The sequence below is a fragment of the Lithobates pipiens genome, unplaced genomic scaffold (genome assembly GCF_037356315.1).
Source record: "Lithobates pipiens isolate NorthernLeopardFrog02 unplaced genomic scaffold, aLitPip1_a1.2 Scaffold_8, whole genome shotgun sequence".
Lineage (NCBI taxonomy): Eukaryota > Metazoa > Chordata > Amphibia > Anura > Ranidae > Lithobates > Lithobates pipiens.
In genome coordinates this window covers 657,232,862-657,253,629 of record NW_027507903.1, presented here as the reverse complement: position 1 = coordinate 657,253,629, position 20,768 = coordinate 657,232,862, and the positions used below count along the sequence as shown (strand labels likewise).

General features: G+C 48.1%; 1 protein-coding gene across 1 annotated transcript in view; it reads left to right on the top strand.

The window, feature by feature from the left end:
* Positions 1 to 20,768, top strand: part of LOC143961756 (protein mono-ADP-ribosyltransferase PARP14-like) — a 109,683-nt gene that overhangs the window by 32,474 nt on the left and 56,441 nt on the right. The window contains exons 5-8 of the mRNA XM_077471098.1: positions 90 to 171; positions 7,614 to 7,763; positions 7,883 to 7,945; positions 8,147 to 8,326. Of these exons, the coding sequence (XP_077327224.1) occupies positions 90 to 171; positions 7,614 to 7,763; positions 7,883 to 7,945; positions 8,147 to 8,326 (475 nt within the window). The remainder of the gene's footprint in view (positions 1 to 89; positions 172 to 7,613; positions 7,764 to 7,882; positions 7,946 to 8,146; positions 8,327 to 20,768) is intronic.

The window sequence follows — 20,768 nt, the reverse complement described above, 5'->3', positions numbered from 1 at the left end:
TACCCATTTACCTCATAGTTATCATTATTTTCTTACACATTCATATCGTTAGGGAAAAATTCACATTTTCTTGAGTTATTTATGTACAGGCATTCTCAAGCCAACTGGCAAAGTATTCTGAAGCTACTACCAACGAGACCACCAACCAAAAACCAGCTGGGACAGAATCAAGTAATTTTATGTACCATGAAATTATATGAAAATTATTTTGTTTATTTGGCCACATAAGCACAAATTTATGTTTTTACAATATGGTGTTTTGACTTAAAATATATCTAAATCCCAAAACAAAAATGTAACATACTGCATACCTCTCCTTGGGATCCAGTGTTGAGTCACTGTACTGCCCCTCCGTCACCAGTTTGCCTGATGGGTCAAGTATCTCTAGTATACCTTAGTGTCTCCAGTGTGCCTGAAGGTTTGAGTATCTCTAGTGTAACTTTGTGTCTCCAGTGTGCCTGAGGGTTTGTGAGTCTATAGTGTAACTTTGTGTCTCCAGTGTGCCTGAGGGTTTGAGTATCTCTAGTGTACCTTAGTGTCTCCAGTGTGCCTGAGGGTTTGAGTATCTCTAGTGTAACTTTGTGTCTCCAATGTGCCTGAGGGTTTGAGTATCTCTAATGTACCTTAGTGTCTCCAGTGTGCCTGAGGGTTTAAGTATCTCTAGTGTGACTTTGTGTCTCCAGTGTGCCTGAGGGTTTGAGTATCTCTAGTGTACCTTAGTGTCTCCAGTGTGCCTGAGGGTTTGAGTATCTCTAGTGTACCTTAGTATCTCCAGTGTGCCTGAGGGTTTGAGAGTCTCTAGTGTACTTTAATGTCTCCAGTGTGCCTGAGGGTTTGAGTATCTCTAGTGTACCTTAGTGTCTCCAGTGTGCCTGAGGGTTTGAGCATCTCTAGTGTGACTTTGTGTCTCCAGTGTGCCTGAGGGTTTGAGTATCTCTAGTGTACCTTAGTGTCTCCAGTGTGCCTGAGGGTTTGAGACTCTCTAGTGTAACTTTGTGTCTCCAGTGTGCCTGAGGGTTTGAGAGTCTATAGTGTACTTTAATGTCCCCAGTGTGCCTGAGGGTTTGAGACTCTGTAGTGTACCTTAGTGTCTCCAGTGTGCCCGAGGGTTTGAGTATCTCTAGTGTACCTTAGTGTCTCTAGTGTGCCTGAGGGTTTGAGTATCTCTAGTGTAACTTTGTGTCTCCAGTGTGCCTGAGGGTTTGAGTATCTCTAGTGTAACTTTGTGTCTCCAGTGTGCCTGAGGGTTTGTGAGTCTATAGTGTAACTTTGTGTCTCCAGTGTGCCTGAGGGTTTGAGTATCTCTAGTGTACCTTAGTGTCTCCAGTGTGCCTGAGGGTTTGAGTATCTCTAGTGTAACTTTGTGTCTCCAATGTGCCTGAGGGTTTGAGTATCTCTAATGTACCTTAGTGTCTCCAGTGTGCCTGAGGGTTTGAGTATCTCTAGTGTGACTTTGTGTCTCCAGTGTGCCTGAGGGTTTGAGTATCTCTAGTGTACCTTAGTGTCTCCAGTGTGCCTGAGGGTTTGAGTATCTCTAGTGTACCTTAGTATCTCCAGTGTGCCTGAGGGTTTGAGAGTCTCTAGTGTATTTTAATGTCTCCAGTGTGCCTGAGGGTTTGAGTATCTCTAGTGTACCTTAGTGTCTCCAGTGTGCCTGAGGGTTTGAGCATCTCTAGTGTGACTTTGTGTCTCTGGTGTGCCTGAGGGTTTGAGTATCTCTAGTGTACCTTAGTGTCTCCAGTGTGCCTGAGAGTTTGAGACTCTCTAGTGTAACTTTGTGTCTCCAGTGTGCCTGAGGGTTTGAGAGTCTATAGTGTACCTTAGTATCTCCAGTGTGCCTGAGGGTTTGAGAGTCTCTAGTGTACTTTAATGTCCCCAGTGTGCCTGAGGGTTTGAGACTCTGTAGTGTACCTTAGTGTCTCCAGTGTGCCTGAGGGTTTGAGTATCTCTAGTGTACCTTAGTGTCTCTAGTGTGCCTGAGGGTTTGAGTATCTCTAGTGTACCTTAGTGTCTCCAGTGTGCCTGAGGGTTTGAGACTCTCTAGTGTAACTTTGTGTCTCCAGTGTGCCTGAGGGTTTGAGAGTCTATAGTGTACCTTAGTGTCTCCAGTGTGCCTGAGGGTTTGAGTATCTCTAGTGTACCTTAGTATCTCCAGTGTGCCTGAGGGTTTGAGAGTCTCTAGTGTACTTTAATGTCTCCAGTGTGCCTGAGGGTTTGAGTATCTCTAGTGTACCTTAGTGTCTCCAGTGTGCCTGAGGGTTTGAGTATCTCTAGTGTAACTTTGTGTCTCCAGTGTGCCTGAGGGTTTGAGAGTCTATAGTGTACCTTAGTGTCTCCAGTGTGCCTGAGGGTTTGGGTATCTCTAGTGTACCTTAGTGTCTCTAGTGTGCCTGAGGGTTTGAGTATCTCTAGTGTAACTTTGTGTCTCCAGTGTGCCTGAGGGTTTGAGTATCTCTAGTGTACCTTAGTGTCTCCAGTGTGCCTGAGGGTTTGAGACTCTCTAGTGTAACTTTGTGTCTCCAGTGTGCCTGAGGGTTTGAGAGTCTATAGTGTACCTTAGTGTCTCCAGTGTGCCTGAGGGTTTGAGTATCTCTAGTTTACCTTAGTATCTCCAGTGTGCTTGAGGGTTTGAGAGTCTCTAGTGTACTTTAATGTCTCCAGTGTGCCTGAGGGTTTGAGTATCTCTAGTGTACCTTAGTGTCTCCAGTGTGCCTGAGGGTTTGAGTATCTCTAGTGTAACTTTGTGTCTCCAGTGTGCCTGAGGGTTTGAGAGTCTATAGTGTACCTTAGTGTCTCCAGTGTGCCTGAGGGTTTGAGTATCTCTAGTGTACCTTAGTGTCTCCAGTGTGCCTGAGGGTTTGAGTATCTCTAGTGTGACTTTGTGTCTCCAGTGTGCCTGAGGGTTTGAGTATCTCTAGTGTACCTTAGTGTCTCCAGTGTGCCTGAGGGTTTGAGACTCTCTAGTGTAACTTTGTGTCTCCAATGTGCCTGAGGGTTTGAGAGTCTATAGTGTACCTTAGTGTCTCCAGTGTGCCTGAGGGTTTGAGTATCTCTAGTGTACCTTAGTATCTCCAGTGTGCCTGAGGGTTTGAGAGTTTCTAGTGTACTTTAATGTCCCCAGTGTGCCTGAGGGTTTGAGACTCTGTAGTGTACCTTAGTGTCTCCAGTGTGCCTGAGGGTTTGAGTATCTCTAGTGTACCTTAGTGTCTCTAGTGTGCCTGAGGGTTTGAGTATCTCTAGTGTAACTTTGTGTCTCCAGTGTGCCTGAGGGTTTGAGTATCTCTAGTGTACCTTAGTGTCTCCAGTGTGCCTGAGGGTTTGAGTATCTCTAGTGTAACTTTGTGTCTCCAGTGTGCCTGAGGGTTTGAGAGTCTATAGTGTACCTTAGTGTCTCCAGTGTGCCTGAGGGTTTGGGTATCTCTAGTGTACCTTAGTGTCTCTAGTGTGCCTGAGGGTTTGAGTATCTCTAGTGTAACTTTGTGTCTCCAGTGTGCCTGAGGGTTTGAGTATCTCTAGTGTACCTTAGTGTCTCCAGTGTGCCTGAGGGTTTGAGTATCTCTAGTGTACCTTAGTGTCTCCAGTGTGCCTGAGGGTTTGAGACTCTCTAGTGTAACTTTGTGTCTCCAGTGTGCCTGAGGGTTTGAGAGTCTATAGTGTACCTTAGTGTCTCCAGTGTGCCTGAGGGTTTGAGTATCTCTAGTGTACCTTAGTATCTCCAGTGTGCCTGAGGGTTTGAGACTCCCTAGTGTACCTTAGTGTCTTCGGTGTGCCTGAGCCCTGAGTACCTACTAGCAAAAGTATGCAGGCATAGGACACCCCCCCCCCCACCATGCCCCCCCCCCCCCCCCTTAAAGGAGAATTCTATAAAAAAAATTATTGGTTAAACCCACAAGTGCTTTTTTGCCATCACTATTTCTTTATATTGGCCTTTGGAATTTACAAAATGCAGAAATGTCGAATTGGATGAAAGACTGGGAAACACTTTTTGATAGATAAGTAGTGTATTTTATATACAACTATATAGATCAGACCAAAATGAGGGACAAATGAGGAGGAAAGAGGGACAGAAGGACTTTGTTCCGAAATGAAGGACAGTCCCTCAAAACCAGGGACTGTTGGGAGCTATGCAAATGTTTCTAATGAGCGTCACTGTCTTTCTTCAGTGTGCCTAAGAACTTGAGTGCCTCTAGTGTACCTCAGTGTCTCCAGTGTGCCTGAGGGCTTGAACGCCTCTAATGAGCCTCAGTGTCTCCAGTGCGCTCAAGGGCTTGAGTGTTTCTAGTGTGTCTCAATGTTTCCAGTGAGCTTGGGGGCTCGAATGGCTCTAACGTGCTTCAGTGTCTCCAGTGTGCCTGAGGGCTCGAATGGCTCTAACGTGCTTTAGTGTCTCCAGTGTGCCTGAGGGCTCGAATGGCTCAAACGTGCTTCAGTGTCTCCAGTGTGCCTAAGGGCTCGAATGGCTCTAACGTGCTTCAGTGTCTGCAGTGTGCCTGAGGGCTCGAATGGCTCTAACGTGCTTCAGTGTCTGCAGTGTGCCTGAGGGCTCGAATGGCTCTAACGTGCTTCAGTGTCTCCAGTGTGCCTGAGGGCTCGAATGGCTCTAACGTGCTTCAGTGTCTCCAGTGTGCCTGAGGGCTCGAATGGCTCTAACGTGCTTCAGTGTCTCCAGTGTGCCTGAGGGCTCGAATGGCTCTAACGTGCTTCAGTGTCTCCAGTGTGCCTGAGGGCTCGAATGGCTCTAACGTGCTTTAGTGTCTCCAGTGTGCCTGAGGGCTCGAATGGCTCAAACGTGCTTCAGTGTCTCCAGTGTGCCTAAGGGCTCGAATGGCTCTAACGTGCTTCAGTGTCTGCAGTGTGCCTGAGGGCTCGAATGGCTCTAACGTGCTTCAGTGTCTGCAGTGTGCCTGAGGGCTCGAATGGCTCTAACGTGCTTCAGTGTCTCCAGTGTGCCTGAGGGCTCGAATGGCTCTAACGTGCTTCAGTGTCTCCAGTGTGCTTAAGGGCTCGAATGGCTCTAACGTGCTTCAGTGTCTCCAGTGTGCCTGAGGGCTCGAATGGCTCTAACGTGCTTCAGTGTCTGCAGTGTGCCTGAGGGCTCGAATGGCTCTAACGTGCTTCAGTGTCTCCAGTGTGCTTAAGGGCTCGAATGGCTCTAACGTGCTTCAGTGTCTCCAGTGTGCCTGAGGACTTGAGTGTCTCTAATGTGCCTTAGTGTCTTCAGTGTTTCAACTGTTTCTAATGAACCTCTAGTGTGCCTGAGGGGTCAAATGTATCCAGTGTGCCTCAGTGTCTCCAGTGTGCCTGAGGGCACGAGTGTTTTTAACATGTTTCAGTGTATTCAGTGTGCCAGAGGGCTTCAGTGTCTCTAACATGCCTCAGTGTCTCCGGTGTGCCTGTGGCGTGGGGGATGTCTCTAGTGTGCCTCAGTGTCTCCAATGTTCCTGGGAAATTGAATGTCTTTAACATGGTTCGGTGTCACCAGTGTACCTGAGGACTCAAGTGTATGAAATGTGTCTTAGTGTTTCCAGTTTGCCTGAGAACGCAAGTGTTTCTAATGCGCCTCCAGTGTGCTTGAGGGTTCAAGTGTCTCTAATGAGCCTCAGTGTCTCCATAGTGCCTGAAGGCTTGAGTGTATCTATTGTATCTCAGTGTCTGAGGGGCCGTGTGTGTCTAATGTGCCTTGGTGTCTCCAGTGTACCAGAGGGCTCGAGTGTCTCTAGTGTGTTTTAGGGTCTCCAGTGTGCATAAGGGCTCAAGGGTCTCTAGTGTGCCTCAATGTTTCCAGTGTGGTTGAGCCCTCTAGTGTTCTCCAGTGTCTCCGGTGCGCACTGTAGGCCACATAACTCTAGTGTCCCCCAGCGCATTCTATATATTCTAGTGACTCCGCCACATTCTGTGGTGTCCCATGTATCCGAGTACATACTGGTGCTTAAGTGTTAGGGGTACCTCGCACCCCTAAAAACTTTTTTTTTTTTAAAGTGTAAATAATGTACAACTATAAAAATGAAAAAAAAAAGGAAAGCTGCTCCCTAATTGTTTAGGAAGTACCTATACTGTAAATTATATTTACATGAGGAGGCACTATTTTACTAATTCTAATCATATGCTGTAAAACAAAATAAAGTGCAAATTTCATAAGCCATGGAACAAAATAAAGTGCAAAATTCATATGGTACACGACAATTAAGAATAAAGTGCTAAGTGCTAGCTTCCAATCAATATAAAGAGTGACAATAAATGAAAGACCTTTTGAATGCAGTTCATGAAATCTCCTAGATAAATGAAATTGTTCTTCAGTGTGGTATTTTACCAAAAACCATCACCAACTTATTGTTCATTCACCCGATAGTGCTCAGTTAGATGTACACTCACCAGATGGCCATGACCCGCTATAACTAAAAAGAGGGTCAAAAAATGCTTGAGTTTATATGTCTCCTTTGGGTTCATCTTGCACCTTTCAGAGACTTTAAATAACTCTCCTCCTTTCAACCATGGCACCGCATAATATAAGGTATTTTTTGACCCACTTTTTAGTTAAAGGGATCATGGCCATCTGGTGAGTATACTTCTAACTGAGCACTATCAGTTGAACGAGTAATACGTTGGTGATGGTTTTTAACAACGTACCACATTGAAGAACAATTTTGTTGATCTAGGAGATTTTATGAACTGCATTCAAAAAGATTTTCATTTATTGTCACTCTTTATATTGATTGGCATTTAGCGCTTAGCACTTTATTTTTTTTATTGTTTTGTAGAATATGAATTTTGCACTTTATCTTGTTCCACAGCTTATGAATTTTTCACTTTATTATGTTTTACAGCATATGAACTTTGCACTTTTTTCTTATGTGCTTTACAGCATATTATTAGAATTTGTAAAATAGTGCCCCCCTCACATACAGTATTTATGATTTGCATCCTGGTGCTCCCTGTGTTATCTAGTGACTCCAAGTGCCACCCCTGTGTGTCCACTGAGACTCCAAGTGTAATCCAGAGCATCCTGTGTCATCTATTAACTCCAGTGAATCCTAAGCGCTTCCATGTCTCCAGGTGCACCCCAGAGAATTCTGTAACGTCTAGTAACTTTAATGCACCGCAGCACTCACTTTCCAAATGACCCCCAGCGTTCTCTGTGTCATCTAGCGACTCTAAGTGTGCCCATGTTTGCCCCCTGTGAATTAAAATGTAATCTAGTAACTCAAAGGGCATCCTAGTGCTCCCATGTCTCCAAGTGTAGCTCAGTGCACCCTGTGCCATCTAGTGCCTCCAAAGGCACCCCTGTGTGTCTCTTTGTCTCCAAGTGAACCCCAGTACACACCGTGCAATATTCTGACTTTTAGCATACCCTCTACACCTCTGTGACACCACACAGCCTCCAATAAGCATCGGATTCAGCTGGACAGTCCTTCTCTCAGTTGTTTGTGGTTCCAGTTCAGTCTACAGGATGTTACAAGAACACTACATTTGATGCCATAATTTTATACTCTCTGAAATGTTCTTAGGCTTAAAAAAAGAAAACAAATGCAGCCACCACATCTAAGAATTAGTAACCTGCAATATATTCTATTTTTGTTCCTGGGCTTAGTGTCATTTATATTTCTATCTTGCAGCTTTCTTTGGGGCAGTGACAACCCCATCACCAGGTGTTCATGAAATGACAGTTGGATCTGTCACTTATCAGGTGAAGATTGGAGATATTACCAAAGAGGATGCAGAAATCATTGTCAACTCTTCCAATAGCAGTTTTACCCTGCATGCAGGTAAATCCCTGAGAACCAAGAGGTGTCAGTATGTCTGCTAGCTTTAGAAATGCAATACTGAAGAAAGCATATGTGGCCTGCTGGAGAGTTTACGCTGCTTCCAATATTTCTATTCCTAGGTCTTTCAAAGGCCATTCTTGAAGCTGCTGGAACAGAGGTTGAAGAGTCTGCCAGAAAACTTGGTAAATTCTACTTTTGCCATCACTGTCTTTGTTTTTCAAATGCCAAAAATGTTATTCAGACAAGTAGATAATGCACCAATATACCACAATAGACTTGTGTGTACATGGCTATAAGGTGGGGGTTGGGTTGTAGGACAGATGGTAGCATACCAGGTGCCATGTAACCATACCATGTGCCTTACATCTTTCTTTTTCTTCTAGGTGGTCAGCCTAACAAGGGACATGTCATCACTCTGGCTGGAAACCTCAGACATTGTAAATGGATTCTCCATGTGGCCGGCGCGAACCAGCCAGCATCCATCAAGAGACTTGTCCTGGCTGTCCTGCAGGAGTGTGAGAAACATCAGGCCACCTCGGTGGCTTTCCCCGCTTTAGGAACCGGTAAACAAAATCAGATTTTTCACTGGCTTGCTCCTTGGAATCCAATTTGATATTTTTAGAATTCTTTGACATCAAATTTGGAAGACGTTCGTTTTTTTTCTGTCATGTTTCTTCATCGTCCATCTTTAGTGTCCATAAAAAGTGACAGGAAATACCGTAGCCTGGACACTTCTAATCTTTGCACTTATAGAAACATCAGCACTTTTGAAGATTGTTTCTAGGTCTTTCACTTTTGCACTTCCAAGATCAAGTAGTCTACTTCTGTATCCTTACCATCCATTCCATAGTTAGATGTCTTTCCAATTGCCATAACCGTTTTCTTGATGAAGTCCTACATTTTCACTTGTTGATTTTCTCTTTGAAGCCCTTGAGATCCTCAACATCTTCAGCTATGAGTATTGTGTCAACAGAAAATCAAAGATTGTTGAAGTTTCTGCCACCACTTTTTTTTTGGGGGGGAAAGGGGCTTGGAGCCAAAACAAGTGTCTGAAGTGGCCATCTCCTCCCTAGCTATATTGTATGATGGCCCCCCGAAGGGAGAAGGAGAATGCACAAACAACGTCATAGCTAGGCTTAGGAAACACATTATTCAAAGAATAATCCATCCACTGGCTTCCGCTCAGCCAAAGAATTAAATTCAAAATACTAACAACTACGTACAAAGCCATTCACAACTCTGCCCCCAGCTACATCACTAGCTTAGTCTCTAAATACCATCCTACTCGTTCTCTTCGTTCCTCTCAAGACCTCCTGCTCTCTAGCTCCCTCATCACCTCCTCCCATACTCGCCTCCAGGACTTTTCCAAAGCCTCTCCAATCCTATGGAATGCCCTACCCCAATCTGTCCGCCTATCTCCTGCTTTATTAGCTTTTAGGCGATCCCTAAAAACCCTTCTCTTCAGAGAAGCCTACCCCACCCACACCTAACAACTGTATTTTCATTTTCTCCATCAGCTCATCCCCCACAGTTATTACCTTTTTGTTTCAACTTGACCCTCCCTTCTAGATTATAAGCTCTAACGAGCAGGGGGCCCTCTAGTACCTCTTGTATTGATTTGTATTGTGAGTGTACTGTCTGCCCAGTGGTGTAACTAGAACCTTCAGGGCCCGATGCAAAAAACCATGAAGGGCCCCCCTGAACCCCAGCCAGGGCCCTTCCCTCCGAGTCCGGCGTTGGAACTCCAGGGTGTAGTCACAGGTATGACCTTTGTGAGCCCTGTAGTTTCACCACTGGCATCAGTAGTTTTTTTTAATTATTTTTTTTTTAATTTTTGGTTGCCCCATTGGGGGACTGTCCCTAGGCAGGATGGGGTCCCCGTCCCCAGAAGAGATGAGGTCCTTTTCTCCAGGGCAGATGAAGTTACTGCCCCCAGGTGAGAAGGGGTCCCTGTCCCCAGGGGGAGATGGAGGGGGTATGTAAAGACCTTTCATCATCTGTGTATGAAGGGAGAGGAGGGGGGCTGGCAGACAAGCCTGCAGTGTCCTCTGGGGGGATCTCATAGGGCTGCACTGCATCTGTGTGCTTAAAGTGTGTTTACCCGGGAGAAGTATGCAGTGCAGTGTGGGCCGGACTCGGGGGGGGGGGTGGTGGTACTCTGGCTGGGGAGAACAGACATCGGACTGAGCGGCAATGCATGGCGCAGGAGAGGGGTACTCTGAGGAGCCGGCCGAGGACACAGGTCATGCGGGGAATGCACAACTAAAGAGCAGCCAGGGCGATAGTTGAGCATGAAGCTCTGCTAGTCACCCTCCACCTGTGGGCCCTCCAACTGGGCCCTGTGCTGCAGGGGGCCCATGCAGCCCCCTCTACATATGGCCGGCAGCAGCATAGGCAGCTAGAGGTACCAGTGCATGGTGCACTGGTACCTCTAGCTGCCTATGCTGCTGCCGGCCATATGTAGAGGGGGCTGCATGGCCCCCTGCAGCACAGGGCCCAGTTGCGGTCGCGACTGCTGCACCCCCTATAGTTACGCCCCTGTGTCTGCCTTCATGTTGTAAAGCGCTGCGCAAACTGTTGGCGCTATATAAATCCTGTATAATAATAATAATTAAAGCACAGTGGAAAATATTAAAGAGAGATGGGGCATATTGAAGTCCCATTTCTCTGCTTTTCTATGGAATGTGCTTGGAGACTTGTACAGTGACCAATTATAAAGTATTGACCTGTAATATAATGATATTCTCAAATTGTATTGCTCTGTAGCAAAAAAAAAATAGGATTTTTATATACAGCTTACCTGTAAAATCCTTTTCTTGAGAGTACATCACGGGACACAGGAGCTTCATTACATAGTGGGTTATATAGGCACCTCTGGTGATTGGACACTGGTTGACCCAATTAAAGAGAATTCCTCCCCTATATAACCCCTCCCATCAGGGAGGCACCTCAGTTTTGTAGCAAAGCAATAAGAAACCACGTAAAACCCAAGAGGGGCGGGAGCCCTGTGTCCCGTGATGTACTCTCAAGAAAAGGATTTTACAGGTAAGCTGTATATAAAAATCCTATTTTCTTGATCATACATCACGGGACACAGGAGCTTCATTACATAGTGGGATGTCCCATAGCAATGCTCAGGTTGAGGGGAGGGAGACACAGATCATGAATCTAGACCGCCAGGGATCTGAGGACCTAAACTGCAGCCTGCAGTACACTGCGCCCAAAGGCGATATCCTCCTGCCCTCTGACATCCACCTGATAGAATCTGGTGAATGTGTGGACTGATGACCAAGTCGCAGCCTTACAGATCTGAGCCAGGGAGGCCTGGTGATGCACTGCCCAAGAAGCACTTACAGCCCTAGTAGAGTGCGCCTTCACCTGAAAAGGAGGAATCTTCCCCTTTAAGTCATAGGCCTGAGAAATAACTTGTCTGATCCACCTCGAAAGAGTGGACTTTGACGCTGCCTGACCCCTTTTAGGGCCTTCTGGCAGAATAAATAAACAGTCAGTCTTTCTTATCTGAGCAGTTGCCTGAAGATAAAGACTGATTGCTCTAACCACATCTAAAGTGTGTAAGGATTCTTCCTCTGTGGACTGAGGGTTTGGAAAAAAGGATGGTAGGATTACATCCTGATTCAGGTGAAAACCTGAAACTACCTTAGGTAGAAAGGACCTGTTGGGACGCATGACCACTCGGTCCTTATGGATAATTAAATAGGGCTCTTTACAGGAAAGAGCTGCCAATTCTGATACCCTTCTAGCCGTGGATATGGCTACTAGGAACACCAGCTTCTTTGTCAGGAGAGTTAAAGAAGCCAGATGCAGAGGTTCAAATGGTTGGGCTTCTAAGGCCGAGAGAACCAAATTCAGATCCCAAGGGCATACCGGAGGTTTGACTGGCGGTCTCATCCGCATAGCCCCCTGGATAAAAGCCCGTACTAGGGAATGTGATGCAAGCGATCTTTGAAAAAAGACCGATAGGGCCGAAATCTGCACCTTGATGGTGCTTATGGCCAAATTCATTTCAAGGCCTGATTGGAGAAAGGCCAAGATTCTGCTAATGACATACCTTCTAGGATGCCATCTCCTGGGTTCACACCAGGAAACATATGCCCTCCAGATCTTGTAATAGATACGCCTGGAGGCCGGTTTTCTGGCATTGACCAGAGTGGAGAGGACTGGCCCCGAAAGACCACGGCCTCTCAAAATGTGGGTCTCAGCAGCCAGACCGTCAAATTCAGACTGCGTAAAGCAGGGTGGTAAATTGGACCCTGTGAGAGCAGATCTGGCCGGAGAGGGAGGGTCCATGACCTGCCCGCTGCCAACTTCATGATTTCTGCGAACCATGGTCGCCTGGGCCAAGCCGAGGCCACTAGAAGGACCGGCTTCGTCTCCCTCTTGACCCTTCCCAAGAACCTCGATAACAGCGGGTTCGGGGGGAAGGCATAGATCAGATTGTACTGATCCCAGGGAATTGTCAGAGCATCTGACCCCTGAGCAAGTGCATCTCTTGTCCTTGACACAAAGTTGTCCAGTTTCCTGTTGAATCTGGACGCAAACAAATCCACGTCTGGAGTGCCCCACTTGTGACATATGTCTTGAAACACATCGGGGTGCAGAGCCCATTCTCCTGGGCACAACTGCTGGCGGCTGAGATAATCTGCCTGCCAATTCTCCACTCCTGCAATGAAGATTGCAGAGAGGCACGGAACATGCTCTTCTGCCCAGACAAGTATGCGATTCACCTCCTTTTGGGCCACCAGACTTCTGGTACCGCCCTGGTGATTGATGTAAGCCACTGCGGTGGCATTGTCGGACTGAATCCGAACTGGGAAACCTCGCAGTCTGTGAGACCACTCTCTGAGTGCCATGTAAATTGCCCGAATCTCCAAGACATTTATGGGCAGCAGACTTTCGGTCGCAGACCATTTTCCCTGCGAGCATGTTTCCTGCAACACGGCTCCCCAGCCTGTCAGGCTGGCATCCGTGGTGACAATCTTCCATGAGAGGGGAAGAAAGGTTTTGCCCTTCAGCAAATTTTTGGTCTGTAACCACCAGACAAGACCTTTGCGTGCCCGAGGGGATAAACGCATAGGAAGATCCAGGGATTGGGGCTTCCTGTTCCAAATCGCAAGGATGCATCTTTGCAGGGGCCTTGAGTGGAACTGGGCAAATGGAACGGCCTCGAAAGAGGCGACCATCTTTCCCAACAGTCTCATGTACAACCGAATGGAGGAGAATCTTCTGCCCAGAATCAGGCGCACTAGATCTCCAATGGCCAAGGCCTTTGGCTTTGGAAGGAACACCCTGCCCTGAGCGGTGTCGATAATCAGACCCAGGTAATCCAACCTGGTGGTCGGTTGTAAAGACGACTTTTCTAGGTTTATAATCCAACCTAGGCGGCCCAGATGTTCTAGCGTTTTGGTGACGCTGCGACTTAGGCATGTTGCAGTTCTCTCTACGAGAAGCAAGTCGTCTAGGTAAGCCATGACGGCTATGCCCTGAACTCTTAAGATTGCTAAGAGAGGGTCTAGAATCTTCGTGAAGACTCGAGGGGCCGTGGCTAGGCCGAACGGCAGGGCCACAAATTGAAAATGGCGCTGCTCTACCGCGAACCTCAGAAACTTCTGGTGTGCGGGAAATATTGGCACATGGAGATATGCGTCTTTGATATCTATTGATGCCATGAATTCTCCTCCTTGCAGGGAGGAGACCACAGTGCGTATTGACTGCATCCGGAAGGTCTGGATGTGTAGAAACCGGTTTAAGTCTCTCAGATCCAAGATAGGTCTGACACTTCCGTTTGGTTTTGGAACGGTGAAGAGATTCGAATAGAAACCTGAACCCTGATCTTTCGGGCTCACCTCTACTATCACACCTTGGGATAGTAATTGATCTAAGGCCAGAAATAGCGGTTTCTGCTTTATCGGATCCCTGGGGATCCTTGACCTTAGAAAACGGGAAGGTGGAATCTCCTGAAACTCTAGCCTGTAGCCCAGAGATACTGAAGAGATCACCCATTTGTCCTGAATCTCTACCCGCCAGGCGCCTGCAAACTGCAGGAGCCTTCCCCCCACTCGGCCGAGCGGGGGCGCCCCTTCACAAGGATGTCTTGGAGGTCTGCTTGGCAGGCTTCCGCCCCCAAGTCTTTTTCTGTCCCTGGGCTCGGCCCTGAGGCTTTGCAGCCGAGGAGGGCTGAGAAGGCCGTCGCCACTGTTTAGAGCTCGACGCTTCGGGAGAGAGAGTACGCCTGAATGAAGGACGTTTACTCCTCTTGACTGGAAGGAGTGTAGATTTACCTCCCGAAATATTTTGGACGAATTTATCTAATTCCTCTCCAAACAACCGTTCCCCTTTAAACGGGAACCCAGTCAAATGCTTTTTGCATGACATTTCAGCAGCCCAATTTTTTAGCCATAGAGCCCTACGCATGTGTACCAACATGAGGGACAAACGTGATGCTTGTTGGACAGAATCCAAAATCGCATCAATTATGAAACATAAGATGTGAGGCATCTCTGCATATTTCTCTACTTCCTCATTAGGAAGGAGTTCAAACATCTGTTTAACCTGTTCCTTAAGGAACTGGCACAACCCCACGGCTGCGACTGTAGGTTGCACCACAGCGCCGGCCATGGAAAAGGAGGCTTTTAACAAGGTTTCCAGCCTTTTGTCAGCTGGGTCCTTAAATACCTGCGCATTATCCAAAGGACAAGTTAGGTTTTTATTCACACAAGAGATAGCCGCATCCACAGATGGGGCCCCCCATTTCTTGGTGAAGCTTTCCTCCACGGGATAATACATAGAAAACCTCTTGGGAGGAGCAAACAGTTTATCGGGATTAGTGATGGCCGAACGGTTCGCCCGGCGGTCGTTTCGCGGCGAATTTCCGACTTTCGCCGTCCGCGGGTTCGAACGCCTTTTTCCGTCGTTCGCCCCGGCGGACTTACGTGTTTAATGTATACAAGAACTTTAACCTTTCGTGACACGTTTATCATGTGTTACAGGACAACCAATTGAGACATGACAGCTCATGGACACTTGGACATTCCCCCTAACCTATAAATACACCCGATCCGGTGGCCATTTTACATTCTTTCTTCTGTCACTGTAGGGAAAGGATCCTGTGTGGAGTAGGGACAGAGAAAACGCTAGCTATTTGGTACACAAAAGTTCTTTTCAGGACTGGTATAGGTGTTAGGTCAGCAGCCTGAGTTTCTTTTGTCAGTTTAGATAAAGGGACAGAGCGCTGTATGCTGCTATTTTAGGGACAGCTCAGCCAGATTAGTCTTTCTTCATCATCATCATCATCATCATCATTAGCTGTTACTATCAGGTCCACAAAAGAGCTGTTCCAGCTAATCGTTCCAGCCTACTCTTTTTTGCCAATTTGTATAGGGACAGGCAGGAAGCAGTGTGTCAGGCAGTGAGGATAATTTTAAAGACTTGCTGTTACTATTAGTTCCACAAAGGTTCTTTTCAGGACTGGTATCAGTGGTACGGTAATAGGCTTGTACACGTATAATATTCTTTCTTCCAAATATAGAAAGAATATTATACTTGACTGCTGCCCTTCTGCTGCAGTCTGCTAATCATTCACAACTCACTTGTTCCACAAAGCTCTTTATCAGGACTGGTAACTTGGTCTGTCTAGGGTGCTACGGTACATAGGCTTGGGTGCGGTACAGTCTGCTGTTCTGTAAGGACCGCTATCGGTCCACAATACATAGGGTTGCCGTGCACTACTGCTGACCGCTGCCCTATACTGCAGCAGTCCTTCATTGGTATAGGGACTGACGTACAGTCTGCTAATCACTAACACACAACCTGCTTGGTCCACAAAAGTTCTTATAAGGACTGGTAACTTGGTATAGGGTGCTACGGTACATAGGCCTGAGTGCGTTACAGTCTGCTGTTCTGTAAGGACCGCTATCGGTCCACAATACATAGGGTTGCCGTGCACTACTGCTGACCGCTGCCCTATACTGCAGCAGTCCTTCAGCGGTATAGGGACTGACGCACAGTCTGCTAAACACTAACACACAACCTGCTTGGTCCACAAAAGTTTTTATAAGGACTGGTAACTTGGTATAGGGTGCTACGGTACATAGGCCTGAGTGCAGTACAGTCTGCTGTTCTGTAAGGACCGCTATCGGTCCACAATACATAGGGTTGCCGTGCACTACTGCTGACCGCTGCCCTATACTGCAGCAGTCCTTCATTGGTATAGGGACTGACGTACAGTCTGCTAATCACTAACACACAACCTGCTTGGTCCACAAAAGTTCTTATAAGGACTGGTAACTTGGTATAGGGTGCTACGGTACATAGGCCTGAGTGCGTTACAGTCTGCTGTTCTGTAAGGACCGCTATCGGTCCACAATACATAGGGTTGACGTGCACCACTGCTGACCGCTGCCCTATACTGCAGCAGTCCTTCAGCGGTATAGGGACTGACGTACAGTCTGCTAAACACTAATACACAACCTGCTTGGTCCACAAAAGTTCTTATAAGGACTGGTAACTTGGTATAGGGTGCTACGGTACATAGGCTTGAGTGCGGTACAGTCTGCTGTTCTGTAAGGACCGCTATCGGTCCACAATAGATAGGGTTGACGTGCACCACTGCTGACCGCTGCCCTATACTGCAGCAGTCCTTCAGCGGTATAGGGACTGACGCACAGTCTGCTAAACACTAACACACAACCTGCTTGGTCCACAAAAGTTTTTATAAGGACTGGTAACTTGGTATAGGGTGCTACGGTACATAGGCCTGAGTGCGTTACAGTCTGCTGTTCTGTAAGGACCGCTATCGGTCCACAATACATAGGGTTGCCGTGCACTACTGCTGACCGCTGCCCTATACTGCAGCAGTCCTTCATTGGTATAGGGACTGACGTACAGTCTGCTAATCACTAACACACAACCTGCTTGGTCCACAAAAGTTCTTATAAGGACTGGTAACTTGGTATAGGGTGCTACGGTACATAGGCCTGAGTGCGTTACAGTCTGCTGTTCTGTAAGGACCGCTATCGGTCCACAATACATAGGGTTGACGTGCACCACTGCTGACCGCTGCCCTATACTGCAGCAGTCCTTCAGCGGTATAGGGACTGACGTACAGTCTGCTAAACACTAATACACAACCTGCTTGGTCCACAAAAGTTCTTATAAGGACTGGTAACTTGGTATAGGGTGCTACGGTACATAGGCTTGAGTGCGGTACAGTCTGCTGTTCTGTAAGGACCGCTATCGGTCCACAATACATAGGGTTGCCGTGCACTACTGCTGACCGCTGCCCTATACTGCAGCAGTCCTTCATTGGTATAGGGACTGACGTACAGTCTGCTAATCACTAACACACAACCTGCTTGTTCCACAAAAGTTCTTATAAGGACTGGTAACTTGGTATAGGGTGCTACGGTACATAGGCTTGAGTGCGGTACAGTCTGCTGTTCTGTAAGGACCGCTATCGGTCCACAATAGATAGGGTTGACGTGCACCACTGCTGACCGCTGCCCTATACTGCAGCAGTCCTTCAGCGGTATAGGGACTGACGTACAGTCTGCTAAACACTAATACACAACCTGCTTGGTCCACAAAAGTTCTTATAAGGACTGGTAACTTGGTATAGGGTGCTACGGTACATAGGCTTGAGTGCGGTACAGTCTGCTGTTCTGTAAGGACCGCTATCGGTCCACAATAGATAGGGTTGACGTGCACCACTGCTGACCGCTGCCCTATACTGCAGCAGTCCTTCAGCGGTATAGGGACTGACGTACAGTCTGCTAAACACTAATACACAACCTGCTTGGTCCACAAAAGTTCTTATAAGGACTGGTAACTTGGTATAGGGTGCTACGGTACATAGGCTTGAGTGCGGTACAGTCTGCTGTTCTGTAAGGACCGCTATAGGTCCACAATAGATAGGGTTGACGTGCACCACTGCTGACCGCTCACCTATACTGCAGCAGTCCTTCAGCGGTATAGGGACTAAGAGTTTTGTCACAGGGTCATTTAAAAAATGACATGCAGAGGAAGAGGCAGGCCCTTCCGCAGGGGTGGTAGGGGTAGGGCAGGAGCAACAGGCTTGAGCCAAAGTGGGAAGTTGCAGAAGGTGCGTTCAATTACTTTAAAGGATGCACCAGACTTGGTTGAGTGGCTCGCTCAGCCTTACTCTTCTGCACCCTCCTCATCCTCTCGATCTGCACCCTCTTCTTCACTCTCTGCTATGTGCACCCCCAAAGACACTACCACCAACAACACGACCACCACCACCACCACCACATACCTTCCGCTTGAGTCACTGGAATTATTTTCCGATCCATATCAAGAGGACATTTCTGATGCGCAGCCACTCTTGGTATTGGATCAGGAAGAGGAGGTAGCAACAAGCGCTACTCAGCAGTCTGACGCCAGTACCCAGATCAGCCCAAGGAGGAGGTTGGTCCCCGGTGTTGCTGCCTACTCTACTTATAGCGGTGGGGAAGGTGACGTTGATGATGACGTGTCTAGTGATGTCACGTGGGTGCCCACAAGAGAGGAAGAGGAGGGGAGTTCAGAGGGAGATATGGACCAGCAGATAGGGAGGAGAAGCAGCAATGACTTACATTGCACAGCAGGGACAAAGCAGACTGCAAATGTATCAGGAGCGAGTCATCGACCATGTACGGTCACATCTGGCGCTCCCAGGACACCGGCACATGGCTCCGCAGTGTGGGCTTTTTTTAACGTGTCCGCTGCTGACAATAGCGTTGCCATCTGCAATCTTTGCAGTCAACGCGTTAGTCGCGGTAAGCCCAATACTCACCTAGGGACGACCGCCTTAAGAAGGCACATGAGCAGCCATCACCGAGCCCAGTGGGAGCAACGGAACACACAAAGCCACACTGCAGGCTCTCACCGTCCAGCCTCGTCTTCTACTTCTCCTTCTCCTCTCTCCTCACAATTGTCCTCCACTCCACCTTCCATCACGCCAAGCTCACATTTTTCTGCAAAAAGGCAGGCTTCCGTGGGCCTAATGTTTGAGCGTAAAAAAATGATGACGCCGGATAACCCTCTTGCCCAACGGTTGGCGGCTGGCTTGTCAGAACTCATAGCCCGCCAACTACTGCCATATAAACTGGTGGACTCGGAGGCCTTTCGCAAATTTGTGGCCATTGGAACACCACAATGGAAGGTCCCAGGAAGGAAGTATTTCTCAGAGAAGGGCATCCCAGAGCTATATGGCCATGTTCAGCGGCAAGTGAATGTATCTCTGGCACACAGTGTCGGTGCCAAGATACATCTGACCACAGACACGTGGTCTAGCAAACACGGGCAGGGAAGGTATATCAGTTTTACTGCCCACTGGGTGAACCTTCTGACGGCCGTCAAGCATGTAACCCGTGGCACCCGTGTAGATTTGGTTTTACCGCCACGGATTGCATGCAGGCCTGACTCTTCTTCTCCTCCTCCTACTCCATCCTCCTCCCTCTCCTCCTCAGCTGCCTCCTCCTTTTCCGCTGCTAGCGTCTCTTCCACTGCACCGCCCAAGCTCCCCAGAACCTATTCCACATGCCAGGTGAGACGTTGCCATGCCGTGCTGCGTCTGTTGTGCCTGGAAGCAAAGAGCCACACTGGCCCGGCACTCCTTTCAGCTTTGCGTTCACAGGCAGATGAGTGGCTAACACCGCTCAATTTGACAGTTGGTAAAGTGGTGTGTGACAACGGTGCCAATCTGCTTAGCGCATTGAAACAGGGCAAAATCACGCACGTGCCGTGCATGGCACACGTCTTAAACTTGGTCGTGCAGCGATTCCTTGTCAAATACCCTGGGGTCCAGGACATCTTGCGGCAGGCAAGGAAAATCTCGGCCCATTTCAGAAGATCTTACACGGCCATGGCTCGCCTTGCTGACATTCAGCGGCGACACCATCTGCCGGTCAGACGTCTTATTTGCGATTGCCCGACGCGATGGAACTCAACCTTCTATATGCTTGATAGGCTGCTCCAGCAGAAACGTGCAGTTAACGTCTACCTGTATGAACTCTGCGAAAGAAACGGTTCTGGGGAGCTGGGTTTTTTTTCACCGCGCCAGTGGCTGCTCATGCGCGACACATGCAGACTTCTGCGGCCATTTGAGGAGATCACCAAACTGGTCAGTCGCAGCCATGGCGCCATCAGTGACATGGTACCTTATGCCTTCTTTCTGGAGCGTGCATTGCGTCGTGTCATTGATCAGGCTGTGGAGGAGCAGGAGCGGGAAGATGAGGAAGTCGCAATGCTGGATGAATTCCCAGGGGGGGCTACTCTATCTGAGACAAGTCAACAACAGGAGTCTGATGAGGAGTCAGAGGAGGATGGTGCCGGGGCGGATGAGCAGGAGCAAGAAGAGCATGCTTTAAACCTTTCTGGGATCCCTGTTGTGCGAGGATGGGGAGAGGAGAATGAAGAGGACGACATTATCCTGGATGATGAGCAGGAGCCAGGCCACCACACCGCTTCCACTTTAGTGCAAATGGGGGCCTTCATGCTCCAGTGTTTTAATAGGGACCCCCGTATAAAAAGCATGAGGGTCAAGGACCAGTACTGGGTGGCAACGTACTTAGACCCCCGGTACAAACACAAAATGGCGGAAATGTTACCGCCGTCGCAGAGGGCTGTCAGAATGCAGCACTTCCAGGCCTTGCTTCGAGAAATGCTGCATTCTGCTTTTGCGTGCGCTGGCAGAGGAGCAATTCCCACTCCCAGAGAAGGATTTGCGGGTACCAATCCAACAGCGCCTGCAAGAAGAGGCCGGTTTGAAGATGTGTTGGTGACTTCGGATATGAGGTCATTCTTTCAGCCGACCCATCGACAGGTGTCATCCGGATCCAGCATCAGGGAACGCCTAGACCGTCAGGTGTCCGACTACATTGGGTTAACGGCCGATGTGGACGCTCTGAGGAGTGATGAACCCCTAGACTACTGGGTGGGCAGGCTTGACCTCTGGCCAGAGCTTGCCCAATTTGCAATCGAACTGTT